A 25,123-nucleotide genomic window follows, 5' to 3' on the forward strand; every position below is an offset into this window, starting at 1 on the left:
TTCAGGAAGAATCTGCTGAGATATTATAGTGTCCCGAAAGACAGTAGCAGATCCTACACACGATTCAGACTTCGAGCCGTCTGTGTAGACGGGCAGGAAGTCGGAATACTCAGCTCAGTGTGCGGAAAAGAGCTGATGGTAGACAGATGACGAGGTCTCAGATTTTATCCATTTCTTAAGGGAGAAGTCGCACAATGGAGTATGAGCATGCCAGGGTGGAAGAGTCTCTTTTGGTGTTTGTACAACTTTGTCTACCATGATGTTAAACTCTCTTAGTAGCTCTTGGACACGAATGCCAAAAGGTCGGTTGGCAGTCTGGCGGGTATTGTACAAGTTTTCCCAACGTGGCTCAAAAACGGATGTCCACGTAGGATGGTCTGGCAGGGATTTCAGCTTTAAAGCATAGCTTAAAGACAACTGCTTACGTCGAAGGGATAACGGTGGTTCGTTTGCTTCGACGTATAAACTCTGGACAAGAGATGTTCGAAATGCTCCAGTAGCGATACGGATAGCCTGATGGTGGACGGGATCCAACCATCGAAGGACACTGTCTCTAGCTGAGGAGTATACCTGGGTCCCGTAGTCCAATTTGGATCGTACAAGTGCACGATAAATACATAGTAGGGTGCACCTATCTGCTCCCCAACGGGTAGAGGAGAGAGAGCGAAGAATATTTAGTCCCTTCGTGCACTTTGTACGAAGTTGACGAATATGTTCAAGGAATGTCAACTTTTTGTCAAACACAAGTCCCAAGAATTTTGTGCTTGACACTACTGGAATAGCATTTTGTCCGAGCATTAACTCAGGTTCAGGATAAGATTACGCTTACGACAAAAATGTACGCAAACAGTCTTCTCCGGCGAGAACCTGAAGCCATTAGCAAGCGCCCAGGAATTGAGTCGATCAACGGCTTTCTGCAGTTGTCTTTCAATAACCCTCATGTTGCATGACTGACAAAAAATGCTGAAGTCATCAACATAGAGGGCACTGTTTACAGTTGGAGGAAGTTGTTCTGTGATGGAGTTTATTTTGATGGCGAAAAGCGTCACACTTAAAACTGATCCTTGTGGTACTCCCTCCTCTTGGCTAAAGGAACGAGAGAGTGAGAATCCCACACGAACTTGGAAAGATCGATTGGCTAAAAAGTTTTGAATAAACACAGGAAGATGCCCTCTAAGGCCTAGGCTGTGCAAATCTTTTAATATGCCAAATCTCCAAGCTGTGTCATACGCTTTCTCCATGTCAAAGAACACCGACACCAAGTGTTCGCGTTTTAGGAAAGCATCCCGGATGGATGTTTCCAGTCTAATAAGATGGTCCAAAGTGGACTGGTTCCTTCGGAAGCCGCACTGGATGTTGGAGAGAAGGTCATTTGATTCTAAATACCAGATTAAACGAGAATTAACCATTCTCTCCAGGATTTTGCACAAACAGCTAGTCAGAGCAATGGGACGATAATTTCTAGTGACTTTTGGATCCTTTCCTGGCTTAGCAAAAGCAAGAATGGTTGCCTTGCGCCAGGAATCCGGAAACTGCCCTTCGATAAAGATTCTGTTATACAGAGTGAGCAGATAATCCATAGATTTTGGTGAAAGATGTTTAATCATTTCATAATGGATGCCATCTGGTCCAACAGCACTTGCTTTGGAAAGAGTGAGGGCTCTTTTCAGTTCGTGCATAGTGAATTCCCCGTTATAGGGACAGTCACTCTTACACTTAAAATTAAGTGCCTGTTTTTCTATTTTATGTTTCAGGACCAGGAACTCTGGGGAATACGAAGATGTTGCACAGATGTTAGAGAATGTTTCCCCAAGAGAGTTGGCTATTGCAGTTTGATCTGCAATAGCGCATCCATTATAATCTAGGATTGAAGTAGGGTGGGATGTATGTTTTCCCTTCATTTTCCGGATTTTATCCCAGACTACCTTAGAGTTGGTAGACTGGGTAATAGATGATGTAAAGCGGATCCACGATTCCCTTTGACTCTGACGGCGGATGTAGCGTGCTTTGGCTCGTGCACGTTTAAACGCTATAAGGTTGTTCGTGGTAGGATATCGGCGGAATATCCCCCACGCTTTGTTTTGAGCCTTTTTTGCTGCTGTGCATTGGGAATTCCACCAAGGTTTGGGAAATGGTGGAAACCGGGCAGATGTTTTTGGAACAGCATTCGCAGCTGCTTGGACCATAACCTCTGTGATGTACGTTACTGCATCATTGATAGGCTCCTGACTGACTGTATTTAGGTGGAAATTTGCCTGATGTTGGAAGGCAGTCCAGTCAGCCTGATCAATTTTCCACCGTGGTAACCTGAAGGGGAGACATGGTCTCCCGCTGTGTAGCGAGGTTATCACAGGGAAGTGATCACTTCCGAATGGGTTCTCCTCCACTTCCCAGGTGAGTGAGGGGAGTAGAGAAGGGGAGCAGATAGAGAGATCAATGGCAGAAAAGGTACGGGTAGGCATGTGGAAGAAGGTGTTTGTTCCAGTATTTAGAAGGGAAAGGTCATTGTCATTGAGCGTGTGCTCTATGACTCGTCCCCTTGCATTAAGGTTAGCACTACCCCACAGGGTGTTATGTCCATTAAAATCCCCGAGAAGTAAGAAAGGGGGAGGCAACTGCGTTACAAGATCATCAAGGTCTTCCTGGGAGATGTCAGTCCCAGGTGGCAAATAAATAGAACAGACGGTTAATAAAAATCCCACTGAAAGGCGAATTGCAACAGCCTCTATGCTGGTTGTAATTTGCAATGGCTGAACTGGGGTCTGGTTGCCCACAAGGATAGCCACTCCTCCATGAGCAAGACCATCCGCAATTCTATCCTTTCGAAAAATTGCGATGTTGTGCATGGTGGGATCATCATTTGCCTTCAGATAAGTCTCCTGCAAGCAAAAGCAAACTGGCTCGTGCTTTTGCAGGAGGGCCTTGATGTCATCAGTATTTTGCCGGAATCCACGACAATTCCATTGTAGGAATTTAGCCATTATTTTGGCTTGGTGGGTCCATCAGGCGGCTTCCGAGGTGCTGAGGGCTTACCTTTTTCAGTTTTGGTTTTATTCTTCCTGGGGAAGTACGGACGCTGACCAGTGTCCATTTCCTCCTCAGCAAAGAGCTCCAAAACTGAATCTTCGTGTACCTCCTTCTGCTCGACCTCCATGTTTTCTTGGGTAGTAGGAGGTACTTCACCTTTCTTATTTTTTTCTTTGGTGATTGCCTTTGGTACTTCTGGAGCATTAGGAGGTACAGATATCGGAGTGGCAGCTGATTGGTCCTTCTGTACAGGTTTTTGGGAGCTTAAAAGATAACATGCGATGGGCGTAAATGAATCTTTTGGAGGGATGGACATGTCGGTCTGTGTTCCGATGGAACATCTCCCTGCTACCTTCTGGGCGTAGGTAGGTTTGTTGATGTTGAGCGGTTTCACCGCTTTCCTTGCCTCCTGGTACGATATGTTTAGCTCTGCCTTTAGCCGTTGTATTTCTTTTTCTTCTTTCCACCTCTGGCATGCTCGTGAGTAGGCCGGGTGTTCTCCCTCACAGTTAATACAGGTGGGTTTTGCGGCTGAACATGCTGTTGTTTCGTGGTCCTTTGCACCGCAGCGGGCGCACGCAAGGACTCCACGGCAGGCCATTTGAGAATGTCCGTACTTCTGGCATTTAAAACACCGTAAAGGGTTCGGAACGTACGGACGCACTGAACAGTTGATGTATCCAGCTTTAATCTCATCAGGAGGTTTGGGAGAGTTAAAAGTCAGGATAACACTCCTGGTTTTAACAAGTTTCCCATCCCTACGCGCACTAATTCTCTTGACGGCTATAACTCCCTGAGGTTTCAGTTCCAAGCAGATTTCCTCCTCGGTTACGTCGAGAAGGTCCCATTCCGAAATGACACCTCTCGATGAGTTTAGTGTTACTGTTATGGGTGTTCCTCCGATTGATGTTGCACGGAGTAGCTGCTCAGACTGCCTGTCAGTTTTGGTTTCAATTAAGAGGTCTCCAGAACGGAGCCTCTTAACTGATTTGGGTGACCCTACTAACCCATCTAACCCTTTCTGTATAAAAAAGGGTGACATTTTGCCAATCGGTTTTTCATTCGTCGAGTGAATAATTAAAAATCTTGGGACAGGCCCTGATGATGATGTTTCAGTTCGCTGTCTCTTTTTCGCAATAATATCTGCCTCTCCGTCTGTATTTTCAGATAGGGACCGGGTTGGGGCCCCTGAAGAAATAAGTTTATCAGGATTCATAGAAATTTTAAATTGTTCAGTGCCCGGGCTCCCCACCCACCACGGAGCCCAAAGGGACGCCCACTACCCGGCATGCAATAAATGTGCTCGGGAGTGGGACGCCAGGGCTACCCAGACACTATATCCGCACCGCCGCCAGCCTGAATCCTGTCCCTCGGACCATGAGGGTAGGGGCATGGTATTGACATGGTTGACCCTCGCAGGCGAACCTACTAGCCGATTGATCCTAGCCGGGCCTTCCAGGACCACCCGTCTTGTCAAAGCAGGGGCCAAAGTGGTGTATTGGAGCTGGGCCCCCTCAACCACCAGGATTCCCCTTTCCGAATTTCCACGGGTCACAGCGCACGGCAAACACGCCGGATTCCATTGATGTAAGCCCGGAACCTAGGCTGTGGGCGTTGGATCCCAGTGATGCTAGTCTGGAAGTCCAGCAGCGTCACTGGGAGGTCCCCTCACCACGTACAGGTGCCCACGTTGAGGGGTCCCCTGATGTAGTAAGCTGTAGAGGTCATTCGTATCTCAGACTTAATTGGAGAAGCAAGGGCTCTCACCTACAGTATTGAAAAAGTAATTTTAACAACAGGTTTTTAGCTTTAATATACACAAAAACAAATTTATTTAAAAATTTCAGCGACCCCTCTGGGGGTCTGTCCCACAGTTTGCACACTACTGCTCTAGACATCATTCTGAATGCTACAAGCTATCAACTGTGGCTGATCGGGTACAACCTTCATGATGATTGCTTTCCTGGGTGGCACAGGTGTGTTTCAACAGGATAATGTGTTCTGCCTTGTTGCTGGTATTCTTCCATAGTGGTTTGCTGAACATGAAAGTGACTTCTGGTGCTACCTAGGTCCAAATTTTCTGGATATGAATCTTATAAAATATTTCTAGGATTACGTGGATCGAGAGATGCAACATTTGGATCTTCCAATCATGGACTATCTTTCTGAATCACAGTATCCCAGACTTAGAGGATGCAATCCTGGCAACACGATATAACACATCTGCAACATTCAAAGGCCTTGCCTCACAGAGTCCATGCATCACTGCATGGTGGTAGTACTTGCAGCAAGAGGAAAACAAGGTGCCTCCGTAGCCAGGTGGGAAGGAGCACACGCTTCTTGATTAGAGCGGGGTTCGAGCCCGTCACCACCAAATACGGAGGATGCGGAAAGGTCAGGGAATGACCACTGCATATCCCAGAGCAATATGGCCTTAGCTGCTAATGCTCCTAAATAACAAACAACAACAGAGGAAAACATACTCACTATCAGATAGGTGGTCATAATGTTTTACCTGGATGGTTTATGCATACATGTGCACTTAACAGTCTTTCAAACTGAAAGATGGAAGTCAAATAGATTTCTTTATATTTTGTCTAAAGTTTTTCTTTTTTTAATTTATTTTATTTTAATAATAACAATAACAAATAAAAAAAAAACTTGCATAAATTGTAATCCATTCAGAAGAGATGAAGAATTTTTATTTTCCCAGAAGAATGCAAAAAATGTTTTCCAGAAATTAAAAAGAAAGTTGGTAATCTGCAGGTGACTTGTCACTATTTTTGGTACAATCTGGGTGCAGTCACTGCTGGTATTACTGTACTGCAAATTGGCTTATTTGTAGATAGTACTTATATGGAAGTACATTTCTTCTAACAATGTGAAAATTGAAAAAGTTTATTTTAAAAAACTTGAAAAGTAAACCTGAAAACATTATCATTGAATTCCATGAGCTGTTTTTGTGTTATGAAGATAAAAAATTCTTGGATTTTAAAAAACAAGTAAAAATGTAAATTTGCGAAAATATACATAATAAACTGAAATGTACTGGCATTAATTCATTAGCATAAGCACATGATGCAAGATTGCTTGTTTGGGAATAGTGTGCTGTACTTATGGTAGTATATGATGCAAGACAGCAAGCTTATATAGAATCAGTCAAAAAAAAAAAAAAAAAAAAAAAACCTTCCCATTTCACCCATTCATTCACTCCAAATGTTTGTCTAGTTCTGTCTTGAACTTATTTTAAGTTGCTGATGTCCACTCCAACAAATGGAAGTTTGTTTCAACTATCAGCCACCTGCTGGCTAAAGGCAACTTTTCACACATCTATTCTACAATTGTTTTTCCTCAATTTGAATTTATGTCCCCTCTGGTGAGTAATCTGAGCAAGAGGAAGAATCCCATTAGCATTGAGCTTGCTCAATCCATTCAAGGCCTTTATACACCTAAATTAGATCACTACACACGTGCCTAGTCTCCAGAAGCTACACTTTGCAGAACTTAAGCCTTTCTTGGTAACACCAACCCTTTGTTCCACTCGCCAATCTCATTGTCCTTCTCTGTATCCATTCCAGCAGCTCTACATCTTTCCTAAAATGAGGCCTCCAGACCTGTATATAGTACTCAAGGTGTGGCTTGACCATTGCCTTATACAAGGGGACAATCACCCCCTTATCCCTGCTAGCAAAATTCCTGTATATCATTGACAAGATACCATGAGCTACTCTTGCAGCCTTTTTGCACGGCTCAGAAAACTTCATATCTGATTGCACAATTACCCCCATGTCCTTTTTATTCTCCACTACCCTGAGTGTAGTACCACACAGTTGATACGTTACTCTGGGATTACTGCTACCAAATGCGGTACTTTACATTTGTCAATGCTAAACTTCAGTTGTCACCTTACAGCCCATCTGCTCAATTTTTTCAGATCCTGTTGCAACGGCATACTATCATTACTGTCATTAACAATCCTGCCAACCTTCGTATCGTCTGCAAACTTCAACATTAACCCTGATATACCACATCGATATCACTGATAAATACTGAAAACAACAATGGGCCCAACACTGAACCCTGGGGGACTCCACTAATAACATTAATCCAAGAAGAGCAGTGTCCATTGATAACCATTCTCTGTTTTCTCCCACTCAAACATCCGTTTTATCCATTGTAGCAACTTGCTCTTAATTAATGCCATACTGCTCCCATTTGTACAGCAGTTTGTATTGAGGTTTAGTAGCACATGGACTATGTGGGTCATAATGTGCCAGTTCACATGGTGCAATGTGTTTCAAAGGTGTTTACTTTGCTTTTAAATTGTTCCTTTTAACTTGATTCTTACTTCATTGGGTTAGTCTGTTGATTATGTTTACTTCTTTAGAGGAGGTGGTATAAATTAATAGCTTTAAGGAAGTTGAAAACATCTGTGAAGTCATGTCTATCATTCAAGAGGTCCATTAGGGTAATGGTGTGATGTGTCCTATAAATATCTTTGAAGGCTTGTTTATGTTCATTTGCATATGTAGGACAGTCTATTAATATGTGTTGAACTGATTGGATAGTGTCACAGGTCTGGCATCATGGTGATTCTTCTGCTCGCAACAAGAAAGAGTGTGTAATATGGGTATGGCCGATTCTTAGTCTGGCCCGTGCTGTTTCTTCTTTTCTTGACCTTTGTGTGATAGAAATCCAGTTTTCAACATTCGGCTTTATTCAATATAATTTGTTTGCTGATTCCAAGTTTCTTGCCATTGCAACTGGCAAGTACGCCATATCGCAGGCTTGTAATCGGAATACAGCACTGATATATCTTTTCCACTCTGTAGTATGGCTTCTCTACTTCTTCATTTCCAGCAATCCCTGTAGTTCTGGGATCCAGCAGAAAAGTGTACCCTGTTAATTTCTGGTGCAGTCTGTTAGTATTTGTCATATGTGCCAAAGAATTGTGCATTTGGGTGTACCTATGTTTTGCATGGATTGTAAGGAACACAAGGAATCTGTATATATTACACTTCTCGTGCAATGCTTATCCTGTAAATGAGTTAAGGCTATTTTTATTGCGTATAATTCTACTGTATATACACTGCACTCTTTCGGTTGTTGTTGTTCGGTTTAACGACACAAGGGGCTACTAAGGCCATATTGTGTCTCTTCATCGTTAATTGACAAAAAGCGCACTCTTTAGGTAGCTGTTACATTAAAGTAACATCTGGGAATACAGCTGCTGCTCCCACTAAAGTGTCTGTTTTCGAACAGTGTATATTGGAATATAGTCAGAAAATAAATTTTCTGTGCGCTGCACGTAACTGTTGGAAGATTATTGCAGGTATCACTTTTTTATTCTATTTTTTTTTATTCCATTTCTGAAAGAAGTTGCATATTGGGATATGTGAATCCCATGGTGGAGGAGTATGAACTGGCAGGTGTGCTACACTGTCTATATTAAGGTTATGTACTGCTAAAAAGTCTTGCATTCTAATTCCCAGGGGTTGATTTGCTTGTTGGTGATTCTGGTAGATATTTCTGCAATATGGATCAAAGAGGGTCTCCCAAGTAGGGCGTACATGCATAGATTTTATTTTAAATGTATAATTCAATGTCAGTTGTTGTCACCTAAGAGTTAAAGGTGGTTCGTTGGCTTCAGCATAAAGACTATATATGGGAGATGTACGATAGGCGCCAGTAGCTATACGCAGTGCATTATCATGAATTGGGTCCAGCCATTTCGGAGCTATTCTCTGTGCTGAATCCTATACTTTGATCTAATTAGTGCTTTGTATAGGTTTAATAAGGAATATCTGTCTGCTCCCCATGCTGTTGATGAAAGGATTTTAAGTATGTTCAGGTGTTTTGTACAGCTTTTACATAGCTCCTGGATGTGCTCCACCAATGTGAGTTTTTTTTTTTATCTAAGATTAGTCCAAGAAAGATTTCTTTTGAGACAAAAATGTACACATTGTTTTTTGTGTTGGGTCTGAAACTGTTACCTAGTGCCCACTTACTTATATTGTTAATTGCGCATTGCGACTGCCTCTCGATAGTTCTGGTGTTCTGTGACTGACTAGAGATACTAAAGTCATCAATATAAAGTGCATGTGAAACTAAAGGAGGGAGTTGATTTGTGATTGAATTAATTTTTATGGCAAACAAAGTGGCACTCAAGACTGAGCCCTGTGGGATGCCTTCTTCTTGTTGGTAGATTTTGGAGAAAGAAGTCTGTATTTTGACTTGGAAGGTTCTGTTCATAAGGAAGTTCTGGATAACCATAGGAAGATTGCCTCTGGCATGACACATATCTCTTAGGATCCCATATCTCCAAGTGGTATTGTAAGCTTTTTCAATGTCAAAAAATACTGTAACCATATGTTGTGATCTGATAAATGCATTTCTGATGTTGGTTTCTATCCTAACTAAGTGGTCTAGTATAGACCTGTAACATCTAAAATCACACTGTATTTGTGTAGATGTTATTTTCCTCTAAATACCATATCAATCTCTTATTTATAATTTTTTCTAGTAATTTTCCTAAACGGTGAGGGCTATTGGTCGATAGTTGCATGAATTTGTTAGGTTTTTGTCAGATTTAGGGAAAGCTATTGCATGGTGCCATGTGTTTGGAAAAAAATTTTGCTTGGAATATTCTGTTATGCAGTTTCAATAGATTTTTTAATTCAGTCTTGTTAACATGCTTGATCATATCATAATGTACACTGTCTGGGCCTACTGCACTTGGCCTGGCCATGAACAAAACTGTATGCAGTTCATTTATTGTGAATGGTTGATTGTAGGACTCATTACCTTTTGATTTAAATTTAACCTTATGCTTTTTCTTTTTGGATCAGAAATTCTGGATGGTATAAAGCTTTCACTGATAATTTTGCAAAGGTCTCACCTAATGTATTTGCAATAACGGTAGGTTCAGTCAAACTAATTCTATGGCCTATTTCTATATTTACCTGTCATTTTTCTTATTTTATTCCAGACTATATGTGCTGTTTTGTTTATTGTAGATGTGAATTTGATACACGTTGCTCTTCAGCTCTGCTTCCTAGTGAATCACACTATAGCTCGTATTTTTTTACCGAATCAGACTGTCTGTGGTGGGGTATCTGCGAAATTGGTTCCATGCCCTATTTTGTTGTTTTCTTGTTTTAGTGCAATCACTGTTCCACCATGTTTTTAGATGGTTTGAGAAACGTGATGAAGCCTTTGGGATTATTAGCTCTTCTGCATTTTGCATGGTTTCTGTGGCATGTGCTAACGCAACAACTGTTTCCTGATCAATTATATTTGTGTTGAAAACTGCTTTCCTCCTAAATGCTTCCCAATTAACCTTTTCTATTTTCCAGCGAGGAGTCCTGCTGATATGATATAGATATTCACTTATCAGTGTGGAAATTACTGGATAATGATCACTACCAAGAGGATCCTTGAAAGCTTTCCAATTAAATGCTGTGTAAAGTGTAGGAGTACATATGGTAAGGTCTATAGCTGTGGTGGTCCAAGTTGGAAAGTGGAAGTAAGTGTGGTTATTCCTGTTAAGAAGTAAGAGGTTGTGATTTGTAGCAATTGTTCAATGATACATCCTCTTCTGTTGTAGTCTAAGCATCCCCACAAAGGGCTGTCCATTCATATCTCCCATCAGACGGACTGGGGAAGGTAGCTGTTGTAGTAATGCATCTAGGTCTTCAAAAGAGACATCTTCTCCTGGTGGAATGTATAATGAACATATGGTTAATAGGGACCTTGCTACTGTATGAATTGCTACTGCCTCTAATCGGCTATTTATATGCACCTGTTGTGTTGGTATTCTGTCATTTGCTAAAATAGCAACTCCTCCATGTGTTATACCCTGAGTTATTTGATCTCTTCTGTACATGGAATAGTTCCTGATATTGTTTGTTTATATTTGTTTATTTTGGTTTTTAGGAGCATTAGCAACTAAGGCCCTACTACTCCAGGATATGCGGTGGTCATTCCCTGACCTTTCCGCATCCTCCGTATTTGGTGGTGAGTTCCTGATATTCAGGGTATCTTGTTGTTTAAGGTACATTTCCTGGAAACAGATACAGATTGGTGTGTACTGGGCGATCACATACTGCACATCATCAAAATTAGTCCATAATCCTCGACAATTCCACTGAATAATTTTATCTATTATTTATTTGCTCAGCCCTTTGAGCTGTTTTCGTTGGGTGGTTGTCTTTTGTTTTTCAGTCCTTACTCTCTCTCTCTTTTGGGAAATATGGTTTTCCGGTATCCATATCTTCTTCTTCAGCATGGATTTCCAACACTTCATCATCTAACTTTCCTGTTTTCTAAAATTCCATAAATTTGGAGATAGGTTCATGATGCAAGGTTGGAGAATCTGAGGGGATTGAGATCAGTGTGTTTACTGTTTTCTGTTTATCTTGTTGCTTTGCTTGGAATAAGTGTTTGACTTGCGGAGAAAAAGATTCATTTGGAGGAACTGAGATTTAAGTTTGACATTCCACTGATTTAAATTTAGTCACTACTTGTGTGTACATTGGTCTACTGGTTATGGTTGGTTGGACCATTTTTCTTGCTATGTAATATTGTGGTCTGTTTTGTATTTCTTTTTCTTTTTTCCATTTTTCACATGTTCTGGAGTAGGCAGGATGTTCTCCTTTACAATTTGGGAACTTTGGAGTTAGAGCTGGGCAGTCATCAATCTGATGTTCTTTGGATCCACATTTAGCACACATCGGTGTATTTCTACATACAGTCTGTGATTGTCCATATTTTTGACATTTGAAATAGTGCAAGGGATTTGGGATATATGCTTTTACTTGGGGCAGTTCAAATATCCAGGATATTTGAACTGCCCCAATTTTGGTGTGTTAAATGTTGGTATTAAGGTTTTGGTAGGTATTATATTTCCATCTCTCCTTGATTTTGGAGTTCGTTGCTGATTTCCTCTTCAGTAAAGTGTAAGAGATCCCACTCAGAGATTAGTCCCTGCGAAGAATTTAAGGTGTTATGGGGGGGGGGGGGTGACCACTACTGGTATACCTCCAAAGTTTGATATATTCAGTAAAATTCCTGAATATCTGGTACTGGACGTTTCAACTAACAAATCCCCAGATCGGAGTCATCTGACCGTTTATGGTGTTCCGGCTAGTCCTTCCAAGACTTTTTGGATAAAAAATGGGGATTTCCTTCCTAATGTCTCTTCTTTGGTGCAGTGAATGATTAGAAATAGGGGTGTTGGTGTTGGCTTTGAACTGTCTGTCCTTTGCCTTTTGGCATTAGTTTCAGGATCTTCAGCAGTTCTATTTTGTGGGATCTTCTCTGAAGTCCCTTGGGAAGTAGTGACTTTACTACTCATGTTTCGCTCTTTTTAGCCCTGGAAGTGTAGCTTCCAACTCCCAGGTTTCCGGCCCCACCACGAGGAGGCAAGAGCAGTGCCACCAAGTGACCAAGCAGTGGCTATAAATTAGTAGGGTTGGTGGTTAGTTTGAGAATAAGAAAAAAAGAAAGGTGACTTTCCTTTCCAATAGTTTTCTAGGTGCTTTTAGCAAAACCTACTTATTAAGTAGGTTTTGCTAAAAAATATAAAGATTGCTATAAATGTAAAAGATCGCTATAAATGTAATAAATTAAATATAACTGAAAAGCACACTATAGAATCACTTTAAAATGCTTGGAACTCGGGGCCTTATACAGCAGTCTTCCATGTGCAACAGTATCAAAAGCGTTCCTGAAACCCAAGTATATAATATCAAAATTATTCTTTGCATCCAGTTCCTTTGTAACCACATCATAGTATCCAATCAGATTTGTCAGACAAGACTTCCCCTTAACAACTCATGCTGTGTCTGAACTATAACTGCAGTCTTGTCTAGATGATCCTGCATCGCTTATTTAACCAGTGACTCATTATTTTCCCTGGAACAGAAGTTAGACTAACAGGTTTGTAATTACCCATGTCACCCTTTGATCCCCTTTGTGAACACATCTGCACATTTCCAGGCAATGGGGACCTCCCCTGAGTCCAAGGAAGCTTTCATAATTATGTTTGCTTGCTTACTTTAATATAGCTGAATAGATCCCATCCACCCCAGGTGCCTTTCTTATGTTCAATTTCAACAATTTCTCCTCAACTTTGCTCTCAGTTAATACAAAATCATTTAGCTCCCTGCCAGAGTTTGATATGCTTCTGGCATCCACTTCCCTACAGACATTCTCATGTGTGAATGTAGATACAAAATACTCATTCAGTTTGTCAGCTACCTCAGCAGGTTCATCAACAATCGAACTGTCAATGTCAAGTGGACCAATCTGATTCATCCCCTTCCTTCTACAGTTTACATAAGCAAAGAAGCCTTTACTGGTTTTCTTTGCATTGTTTGCCAAAGATTTCTCATAATCTGCCTTTGCTTGCCTAATGTCCTTTGTGACTTGATTACATACTATCTTATATCTACCATACGCATCTGTCTCCTGATAATTTATATGCGTCAAATGCATTTTTCTTCCCTGCCACGAGTCTCATTAGGTTATCTGACATCCATTTAGGCCTAAACCCTGAACAGTATTTCTTAGTTGATATGAAAAGCCTAGTAACATCCAAAATTAATTCCTTGAATGCTTCCTATTTAGAATTTGCTGTTGGTAACATCACCAGTTGGTCCAACTGTATATAATTTAAGAACTCACTGAGACCACTGTAGTCACCTTTACAAAAGCAAAAATCCTTCCCCTTACCCCTCATGTGCCACAAAACATAAGCAAGTACCTTTAATTCCAGCTAAAGATTTTTAGACTTGTCCCACGAAGTTTTTATAATCAGTTTGTTTCATTGATCAGTTGATCAATGAAACAAACATAAAAGCCCCTCTGGAAAGTCAAGGTTGGAAGTAGCAAAATTTAAGAGAGCTGGATTGCCACCTTCTAGCAATGGAAAGAGTAGAATATGGGTGGATAAATAGGTCATACACGTTAATTTATTTATTAATAAATACACTTATGAAATTTCTTTTGTTGATGCAGCAAAAGCCACATCTTTTTTGCTCATCAGACCTGTATATAATAAAATCGATCATTCCCTTGAAAAAATTTGTTATACAAAAATTTCGTTATAAAGAAATATGACCTTTTCAACAATGAAAAATACTGCAAATTCAGAAATATAGTAAAAGATGAGAAAGAAGTGGGAATGAATAATTTTCTAACAGTTTTAAACAATTCATTAATACATACATATTAAGAAATGACTACTTACATGATGCCCACAATTTATTAGTACAATTTTAAGAATTATGTCGTAAAATATTTGGTTATTTTTTGTTGTACACTGAATTCTACTGTACACCATTCATAAAAATGTTCACATTTGTTTAAACTTTAAACACTCAGATATATTTTCTATTACATTTTCTTCTCACTGAAGGCTCCAATGCAAAGTTTCAAATGCTACCAAACAAATGTTGGCAAGGTTTAATATTGCCCTCATTTTCATCCAACTCATCATCGATATTGTCACTAGTTCTTTAAATCTGCTCTAAAATGTTGAAGTCACTCGGATATTTACCTAGTGTGGCATCATTATTAACTCCAAAAAATTCGTCAAGAACAATTTTCCACTGATCAAAACACCACTTTTTTTTTTTTTTTTTTATGAAAACCCCAAACATGAAAGGTATCAAAACCTATAGTACTTAGTATGGTGCATGGGTTGAAGGAGAAGTATGGGGGGGGGGGGATGCTGGAAACTTTGCTCTAGAGACTAAACATGGGTTTCACCACTTCATTGCTCAATGTCTTCTAGTAATTCATTCCTCTGTTAATTAGCATTTTAGCAAAACCTGCTTTTGCGAAACAATTCTTAATTGTTGTTTCCATCACATCTTGACTCCACACTTTCACCAACTTTGATAGGCACATCTGCAAATCTATAACAGAATCTATAGGTTGGTTAGTTTCTATTCTCAGTATAATTTTTCAGTTGTGCCCTTGGTAGAGCATTTTCAAATTCTTGATAATGCCTTGGTCCTTTGCCTGTAGTTAAGACAGATTATTCAGAAGGAAGAAAACAAGCTTCACACTTGTAAGTTTCGAAATTACCGAGTGAAGATGGACAGGGCAGTTGTTGACAAGCAACGTGATTTTTTTGTTTTCTTTTTTTGTCTTTCTATAGAAATTTAAAATCCACTGCTCAAATATTTCTCTTGTCATTCAAGGTTTTTTGTAGTAGTCCAACTCTAAAGACTTTATTCCTTTGAAACATTGGGGTTATTTACTTTTGCCTATTACCAAAAGCTTCAGTTTTTCATTACCAGCCATATTTGCAACCAAGAGCGCAATTCTCTCCTTACTATTTTTACCACCTAAGCATTTATCACATTTAAAAGTCAGTGTCTTGTTCGGTAAACATTTAAAAAATAGACATGTTCGTTCCATCAACGTTGAATATGTCTTTAGACTCGTAATCCTCCATAATTTTTTTCAAAACTTGTTTATTTTCAATTGGTATAGTCTTCTTCGATTGCAACTCCACTTTCATCAGAAATAACTTTTTCGAGTAAGCCATGACAATCTTTAAATTTGTCCAGCCAACCAGAACTGGCTTGGAATGTTTTGTGCCCCAGAAAAGTTGTGTACTCCACAGCCTTTTCTTTTGTTAATAGCCTTGATATCGGCATGTTTTGGTCTCTAATCAACTTCATACACTTAAAAATTGCTTCATCTACATCTTCCCAAAGGCATAATTTTGCACGCTTTCGAATGGGTCCCGGTTTCTCAAAGAGTTTGAGAATCGAAACAGGGTTTTTCGAATGACTGACACACTACTGGCAGGGACATCAAATTTTAAAGCAATTTCCTTCTTTTTTTTTAAAACCGCAATCTACATTATTAAGCATTTCCATTTTTTCCACACTACACTCAAGGATTTTCTCTTAGACAACGTAAGGTTACTTGCAACTCCGCCATGGACGGTCCCAAGCCCGGCTGCGAAAGGAGGAGGGTGGTCATCCTGCCGAAATGACCAGAACCGGGAAACCGGGGAAACTAGGCAAGAAACCGCATGAAATTCGGAACAAGCTCTTAAGAACATCACAGAGCAAGTCCGAAACCCTGCGGCACCTACAGCAGCATACTGGTTGCGTGGCCAATCGCCTCCCCCAGCTGCCAGCTAAGGACCAAAGAAGAAGAAGAAGAAGGTTACTTGCACAGCCGTTAAAACAAAGCTGAAATTAGGGACCACTTATATCTACCATGTAAACAGAGACAGGTGAAATTTAGTGAAAGTGTAGATGACTCATTTCTTCGAAACAACAGATGGATTTCCGAGATAAAGGAAAATCACTGTCCTAATTCTCTATTGGATGCTTATGGTAGAAAATAGGTTGACCAGAGCATCGGGAATATGTCTTAATCTTTGCCAATGGCTGTGGACAGCTGACCAGTGGGACTTCTCGGCATAGTAGTGTATAAGTTGTATAGGTTTTACTTCTTTTTAGACATTGCTGACCCTCTACTGGGCAAAGGCCTCTTCCCAAACTCCATCTTTTTCTATCCTGTACCGTGGTTGGCCAGTTTCCTCCTGCAGGGTTTTACAGGCACCATTAAATTGTAAAATGTTTTAGCTCTTAATTCATGGAATTAAAGCCTTTAGCTATTAAAATCTAAAGGGATTAATGCTTAATCCTTTTGGCTCTTAATTCTTGCTTTCTACAGCATCAGCTTTATTGCCTAAAGGCCAGAGGTACAAACAGTGCGTACCCAAGTCTCTTGGAATCAGTTCATTATAGGGAAACTATTTTCAATGTAATGACCAAGAGGAAATCAAAAAAGTCGCTACACAGAAAATTTCACTATATGGAAGTTCGTTAAAGAGAGAGGTCTGACTGTATATATACATACAGTAAATGCAAATTTGAGTGTTCTAAAAGCACTCTTTCATGTGTACTATAAACATTACTTTGACCAATAAAATGGGCCTTTCTGAATCAGTATGCAATACATATTATAACTTTGTTAGAAGGGGGAAGGGATTATCTCATGTTCATACATCAGCAGTCGCATTCCAATATTACATTCATGTGAATAGATAATTTTCAAACTTAGAGATTACATTTTATAAAATTAGGAAGATTAGACAGCACATAAAAAAACAAATGTGACAAAGCAATCTTGGAAGGGTGTTCAATAAACAATCAGTGATACTTACATTGTGTTTATGATCTGATACTGGTTTATAACTTGTTACAACTTTATCCAGCTGCTTTATAAGTCGTGTAGGTTGACTTGCTTTCAGAATTGATTCTCTGAAGAAAATAAAATAGAAATGATAGACATAAGTTTCTGAATTTAACTGTATATTCTAAATGAACATCATTTAAAATTATGTAGAGAAATGCTAACCAGCTAAAAAACTGTTAACCGCATTGTTGGTTACTTTGGTTTGGAAGAACTAAAATATAACTTACTGAATCAGCTTAGCAATTGCAATGGTTGGTGAAACAATTTTATTACTTTTTTTTCATTACAGTGTTGTACCATACCACAAAAAAGAACTTCTGTAGTTTCACCACTGAGTAATAACAAAGGACTTCAACTGACAATGAAATAAAGTAACCTGTAACAGGTTAATTTAACTGAACCAAGAGGGGTCTAAATAGCATAAGTCCATGAAGAGCAGAGAAAGAGAGAGAAGGCATACTATAAACAAAAAAAAAAAAAAAAAAAAAACACAACAACCTGAAACTAAATAATTTTGAAGGTTTCACATATATTTAAAATCCGTGAGCCTATTGTCATCAGTATAAGTTTGTTGCAGGGCTGGCACTGCCCACTAGTTGCCCAGAATGTCACCATCTGGAAGTATCACAAATTCTGAACAAATGGATAAAATTAACTAACATAAGTTAAAAAAAAAAAAAAAAAAAAAAAAAAACTTTACCTAAGGAAGGAATGAACATGCTCTTAAAGAAACTTACTAGGGGTACATATTCAAGGGTTTGCCTAAGGTGCAGAATGCTCTTGTACCAAACCTGGGTGGTTAACTTCATTAATTTCTTTATCATTACTCATTGTCATCTTTCTAGACTAGATAATGACCTTGAAAGTGAGAGTGAAATATCATCAAGAAATATGGTCTTTTCTGGCTATTTTAGAACCTTTTATGGAATATATTTGTTTTAAGAAAGCAATAATCTACTTAATTTTGCCAAATATGTGGAATCTGTGTTGAATTATTCAATTAAAACTTAACAGTAAATAAGATCTGGAAGTTGTTAGTTTTTAGATAATAAATCTTAACAAGTACAAACTGTCAAATTAAATATCAAAATCTAAGTAAATTAGTTAACTGATAAAACAGTAGCTTGCTCAGTAGGCAACACTGAATACCTATTTTTAAATTAATTATTAACTTATTGATGTTATTAACTGTATGATTCCTATTTATTCTTTTATCTTGTTGGTTAAATTTTGAAATAGGAAGCCGACAACCAAGAAACACAGGCATAATGAAATTGCTGAGCAATTAACAATAAAATCGCTTTGATAAATGTTTTATTATATCAAAAGAATCATCAAGTTCCACTGATTATAATTTGTCATATGACAACTATATCCTGCCTTTTTTAATTGCAAGCTTCTAATTTCCAGATTTTTTTTTTTTTTTTTTTTTTTTGTTATAGACAACATATCTTGAATACATGAAGAGAATTCAGTCACAAAGAGAAACTAGCATAAAAGTAAGCAGCTGATTGCCAACAGAGCAGACTATTGAAATGATCGTTGTTCACTTCTGCAAGGGTGTTTCCAGTAAATCCATATAGCTTATTACAGCATTAAGCTTATCTAAAAAATAGCCACTGCATGTTAATGAGTTCTACAATCCACTCTATAGTTTTCCACCGAGATAGATTTTATTCCTCCTGGTTCAAGCCACATACGAAAATTTTACCTTCCTTAATTTTAATATCTTCATCACTCAAAGCCTTATAAAACTTCAGTAATATCCCTTCTAAGGTATCTGTATCTGGCAATCAAGTTTTGTAGCCCAAATATTCTCACCTGATATGGATGCTCTTTTGTCAATCTTACCAGACATCTGTTTCCCATCTTTGAACCTTTACAATAAGCTTGTCTTTTTTTTTTATGTGTAGCATCCATACTGGGTCACAGTATTCCAAATGCAGTCGAATAATTGCCTCACATACTAGAATTATAATCTCCTTATCTTCACAAGCAACTGTTTCATAAATCATCAGAAGAACACTGTCAGCCCTCCTTGCTGTTTGTCTGCAATGTGTAGAGAATTTCATATCTGCCTGTATTATAATACCAAAATCTCTTTTATTCTCTATCACTTTTAATCAGGAGCAGGTGGAGCATCTTCAAGACCCTGCCAATTATTATGCTGTCAAGGACACATGTATGTGTCCTTTGACAGCATAACCATTTCTGGGGAACTATTACAGATAAACTTATGACTGAAAAAAATAATCATTATTATTATTTTATCATTGTGCTCATCATGCTCAACCACAAGCATTATATGACTAAATATGAGCAAACGTGAAAGGTGAGCATCTATTTTCTATTTAATTTTATTGTATATTATATAAATACATTTTTTAATTATAAAATATTCAATTTTTCACAGTCATGTTCACAACAGATTAAAAATAAAGGTGGCAATAAAAGTGAACAATTCTGAATTATTTCTTGCTGATTTTTAAGGTTATAAATGGGTCTAATCTGATTTGCTCTTTTCTTCTTTTTATACACATACATGTAAACTTCCTTGTCCCTGTCTTTGCTCTCATAATCAGCCTTTACCAGTGTAACCATTCTGGGGTACTATTATAGATAAATTTATAACTAAAAAAAATAAAAATAATAATCTTTATTATCATTTCATCATTTTGCACATCAGAAATAAACTTCTCATCATGATAAACCACAAGCATTATATGGTTGAACATGAGCAAACTTGAAAAGTGAGCAGCTATTTTCTATTTAATTTTTAAAATTATATATATTATTTATTTATTTTTTCCCATTTTAAACTTAAGGCTTGAAATGTACTGGTGATAATCACTTTGAAGACATTCTTATGTGTGTGTTTCTCCATTATGGTTTCTTGTTTCTAAACAGGCTGATCACTAAATAAGAACTGAAGAGATAGCCTCACATGGTAGAATATTATATGGTAGTTACTAAGTCATCATATATCTGATATTTTAAAAATGAAAAGATGAGCAACTTCTTTTTTTCCAAGTTTTTAGTAGCAGATCACATGGAAACAAGAGTTGAACTTATAAAAAGAAGGAAAAAAAGGATCAACAGGTAAAAAAAAGTAAAGTCATGCTACAATTATTTTTGACTATAAATGCATAATCTGAATTTATACCAGGAGATATTTTTAATAAGACTATGTATTTAGAAATCATTAAGCACTTGAGAGAGAGAGAGAGAGAGAGAGAGAGAGAGAGAGAGAGAGAGAGAGAGAGAGAGAGAGAGAGAGAGAGAGAGAGAGAGAGAATCGGAAGAGGTGGGATTTGTGGTAAGGAAAAATTGGTTATTTTTCTAAACACTCAGTAAATGGCTTATATCCTTCTCCTCAGAAACAAGAAACTCATTAAATGGACAACGATTTTTTTCTTAAAAACTAGAAGTTAAGACACCCAAGAAAAATGTGATCAACAAACCTTAAAAAAAAAAAAAGTTTTAGTATTAGAATGGCTAAATGATGAAGAGAAGCAGTCTCTCTATATCTGCCAAAATGGGGTGGGAGGGAGAATTCAATTATGCATAACCCCATCACAAAAAATCAATTATCCAATTCTGCTTTGAACTTTACCAAACTCTCTACCATGGCAAGTAATTTACTCCAATGATCTTCAACATGCTCCTAAGATAAACCACCATGAGATCTAGCTTTCTGTTAGTGCTACGATTTTATTTTTGGTCCCTGGTTCTTGTGTCTCACACCAGTGAGAATATACCACCTGCATTCATTTTGCTGATCCCTGTCAAGGTCTTATACACTTCAATCAGATCATTCCTCACACTTAAAATGTCTAGTTACAAAGTGTTTCATCCTATATACATACACCTGAGCCATTCATGTGGACATCGATTAGCACCCCCTCCCTAATCTGTTTGTCCTTTAAAATTTTCTAGAAGCACTATACCATTCTTTGGATGTGGCCCCAGACCTGAGCACAACATTCTATATGTGGTCTAAACCAGCTCCTAAAATAAAGAAACAATGATATCCTTCACTCTACTTGCAAAGATCATAAAAATCACAGATGTGACACCGTGTGCTTTTCTAGCTATAGCTTTACATCATGTAAATTTTATATCTATTTGTATTTGATACTGATGTCAGTTCATTATGATGCAATATAATCTGATTGTGGTCATCAACTTTTCCTGCAAATTATTTTCAAACACTGATAACTTCCACTGTACCCCCTTGTCAATGCCATTAAGGAAGGTTAGAAACAGAAGGCCCAGAGCTTATCCTTAGATATAGCGCCTCTTGCTACCCTGGTCCATCCTGAGGAATGTCCATTTATGAATACCTCACAGTCTCTCAGTTGTTAGTCATATATGGAATCATCTTTTAACCAAAACTTAATCCAGAAGCAAAGCAAACTGGGTTTATTAAAAGAAGGATCCTTCTAGTAATCTTGATTTGCTCCAGTTTATATAACTGTATTGCAGAAAAAAGTTATTCTATATGTAATATTGATATCTATAGTCCATCTGAGTCGATTTTTATGCTCCTTCTGCAGAAAATAGTTCTGCATTAAGAGGGGAATTGTGGACAATTGGCATATCTGCGTGAATATAAATTCATTTATATTTCCGTATAAATGAAAAAGACAGCACTAAAGTCTGAATTTCATATACATGAAATACACAGAGTTGTTTCAAAGAAAACCTGATTGATTAAATCATCTGTATTTTATTTTAAAATTAAACTGTTACAAGAAAAAAAAATCCTAACTGGATGAATGAGATGGGCACTGTCCTTCCTGAAATAATAAAAGTTAAAATTGTGAAGGCAAGTAGCAGTGTTTTTTGTGGAAAGGACAAAGCTTACAGTCAATTGCTCAAATTATGTTGAGAAACATGGTGGCCTGTTTCATAAAGGAAAAAGAAAAGAAGATTCTACTAAATGTTGCATCTATTTATGAAAGAACAGGCATTAGCAATTTCTCAAGCAAGTGTTGCAAAGTATGCAGTAACTGAACAACAGCCAATGATTAGGCAGGCAAAGACAGATTACGAGAAATCTTTGGCAAAGGATGCAAAGAAAAACAGCAAAAAGTTCTTTACTTATGTAAACTCTAGAAGGAAGGGGATGAATCAGATTGGTCCACTTGATATCTATGGTTCAACTGTTGACGATCCTACTCAGGTAGCTAACAAACTAAATGAATATTTTGCATCTACATTCACACATGAGGAGTTATTCAGGGATGGGAATGCCAGAGGTAAATTACACTCTGGCAGTAAGCTAGATAATCTTGTAATAACTGAGAGTAAAGTGGAAGAGAAATTGTTGAAGATAAACATAAGAAAGGCACCTGGGGTGGATAGAATCTATCCAGTTATATTAAAGGAGGCAGCAAAGGAAGTACCCATGGACTGGAGATGTGCAAATGTGACCCCAATCCACAAAGGAGGAGGATCAAAGGGAGACAGGTAATTACAGACCTGTTAGTTTAACTTCTGTTTGAGGGAAATTAATGGAAGCACTGGTTAAAGAAGCATTGCAGGATCATCTAGATAAGACTTCTGTTATAGCTCAGACACATCATGGGTTTGTTAAGGGGAAGTCTTGTCTGACCTATTTGATTGGATACTATCATCTAGTCACAAAGGAACTGGATGCAAAGAATAATTTTGATATCATATATTTGGATCTTAGAAAGGCTTTTGATACTGTTGCACATGGAAGACTGCTGCACAAATTGGAGCAGTGTGGCATTGGAGGCAAATTGCTGCTATGGATAAAGGCATGGTTGAGTGGAAGAAGACAGAGTGGTAATCAATGGACACTGCTCTTCGTGGACTAATGTTATTAGTGGAGTCTCCCAGTATTCAGTGTTGGGTCCATTGTTGTTTTCTGTATTCATCAATGATACTGATGATGGTATAATCAGGCTTAATGTCCAAGTTTGCAGATGATACAAAGGTCGGCAGTACTCTGCTGCAAAAGGATCTATAAAAGTTGAGCAGATGGGCTAAGAGGCGACAAGTGAAGTTTAACATTGACAAATGTAACGTACTGCATATGGGAAGCAGTAACCCCAGAGTAACATATCAACTGTGTGGTACTACACTGACAGTGGTAGAGAGTGAAAAGGTCCTGGGGTAATTGTGGAGGCAGTTTTGAAGTTTTATGAACAGTGCAGACAGTCTACAAGAGTAGCTCATGGTGCCTTGTCAATGATATACAGGAACTTTTCTAGCAGGAGGTGATCATCCCTTTGTATAAGGCAATGGTCAGGCCACATCTTGAGTACTGTATAATTGTCTGGAGGCCTAATTTTAAAAAGGATGTAGATGGGTTGGAATGAGTACAGAGAAGGGCAACAAGATTAGTGAATGGAACAAAGGGTTGCTCTTATGAAGAAAGGCTTAAGTTTTGCAAATTACAGTGTCTGGAGACTAGGCACCTACAAGGTGATCTGGTTGAGGTGCATAATGCCTTGAATGGTTTAAGCATGTCAAGATGGGATTCTTCCTCTTGTTCAGAATAATCGCCTGAGAGGGCATAAATTCAAATTGAGGAAAGACAGTTGTAGGATAGATATGCAGAAGCTTGCCTTTAGCCTGCGGGTGGTTGATTGTTGGAACAAACTTCCATCTGTCGTTGTAGTTGATAGCTTAAACAGATTCAAGGCAGAACTAGACAAACATTTGGAGCGAGTGGATGGGTGAAATGAGAAGGGTCTGTGTGTGTGTGTTTTTTTTTTTTTTTTTAATTTTTTATTTTGGCTGATGCTATATAAGCTTGCTTTCTTGCATCATGTGCCCTTGCTAATGCTAATGTCGAGGAAAAAGGGATCCAAAAGATAACCATTATCTGAATGGATTATTTATTAAACCAGAATTTTTAATTAAATTATTTGCATTTTAAATACAGGGAACAGTAACACAAAAACTTTAAATGTTATTAAATTAAGCTATATGTATTTTTAAATAAATATGCAGGAAGATGACAGTTTAAGCGATAGTTGTAAGTTTCTGAACTGGGAATAGTTGGCAGTTGGATACACTGAAATGTTGACACAGTGATACGGTTGCCAAACAGCAATTTTCAAACACTCTGAAGTTAGTCAAGATGGACTTTACATTTTTTGGTAACTTTTTACTGTTACCTTATGGCAGGGGTTGGCAACCTGCGGCACAACTTGAAATGGAGTTATAAGCCAATGCAGATTGTTGTTGCAACTCCCATTATATATGGAATCTGCTAGTATTCATACATTAGTAATCACTCTAGATTCTGAACGGTGAGTTCGTTGACTGTGTGTAAGCTGTACAAATATTTTTTGCTATGTATTTTTATTAAATATTATTTTTTAAAAACGTTACACCTTTATATGCAAATATGGGTGGAAAGAAGAAATGTAATGACGCTGAGTGTTCTTCTAAAGTAAATGGTTGACAATAGATGATAAACAATATGAAAATGGTGCATCATATGCTAAGATAGTACGGAACAAGAATATGAAAGAATCATTAGTACGAACACTTCTAAAGAATAAAGATAAAATAAAAGAACATGGAATGGGAACAGCATCTTATATGTCAAAAATGATTGTTAAAAATCATAGCTCTGAAATAGATAATATGGAACATCTGTAAATGCTATGGATTGAAAACTGTAACCAGAAAAGAATTCCGTTAAGTCAAATGACGTTTCAAGTCTGCTGACGAGGCTACTAGAGATGGTCGTGTTCAAAGCCGCTAAGTGGATTTTTCTTATTTATTGATTTGAAATTATTGTTTTTCTAAAACTTTTGATTTAAATTTAGTAGTATAACATTATTTTGTGATTTTCTGATTAATTTGGTGTATTTATTCT

General features: G+C 38.1%; 1 protein-coding gene across 1 annotated transcript in view; it reads right to left on the reverse strand.

The window, feature by feature from the left end:
• Positions 1–25,123, reverse strand: part of TfIIFbeta (transcription factor TFIIFbeta) — a 189,868-nt gene that overhangs the window by 23,473 nt on the left and 141,272 nt on the right. Inside the window, exon 6 of the mRNA XM_090381266.1 lies at positions 17,228–17,324. Within this exon, the coding sequence (XP_090237392.1) occupies positions 17,228–17,324 (97 nt within the window). The remainder of the gene's footprint in view (positions 1–17,227; positions 17,325–25,123) is intronic.

This window comes from Mastigoproctus giganteus, chromosome 9 (genome assembly GCF_048544385.1).
Source record: "Mastigoproctus giganteus isolate SK-2022 chromosome 9, ASM4854438v1, whole genome shotgun sequence".
Taxonomy (NCBI): domain Eukaryota; kingdom Metazoa; phylum Arthropoda; class Arachnida; order Uropygi; family Thelyphonidae; genus Mastigoproctus; species Mastigoproctus giganteus.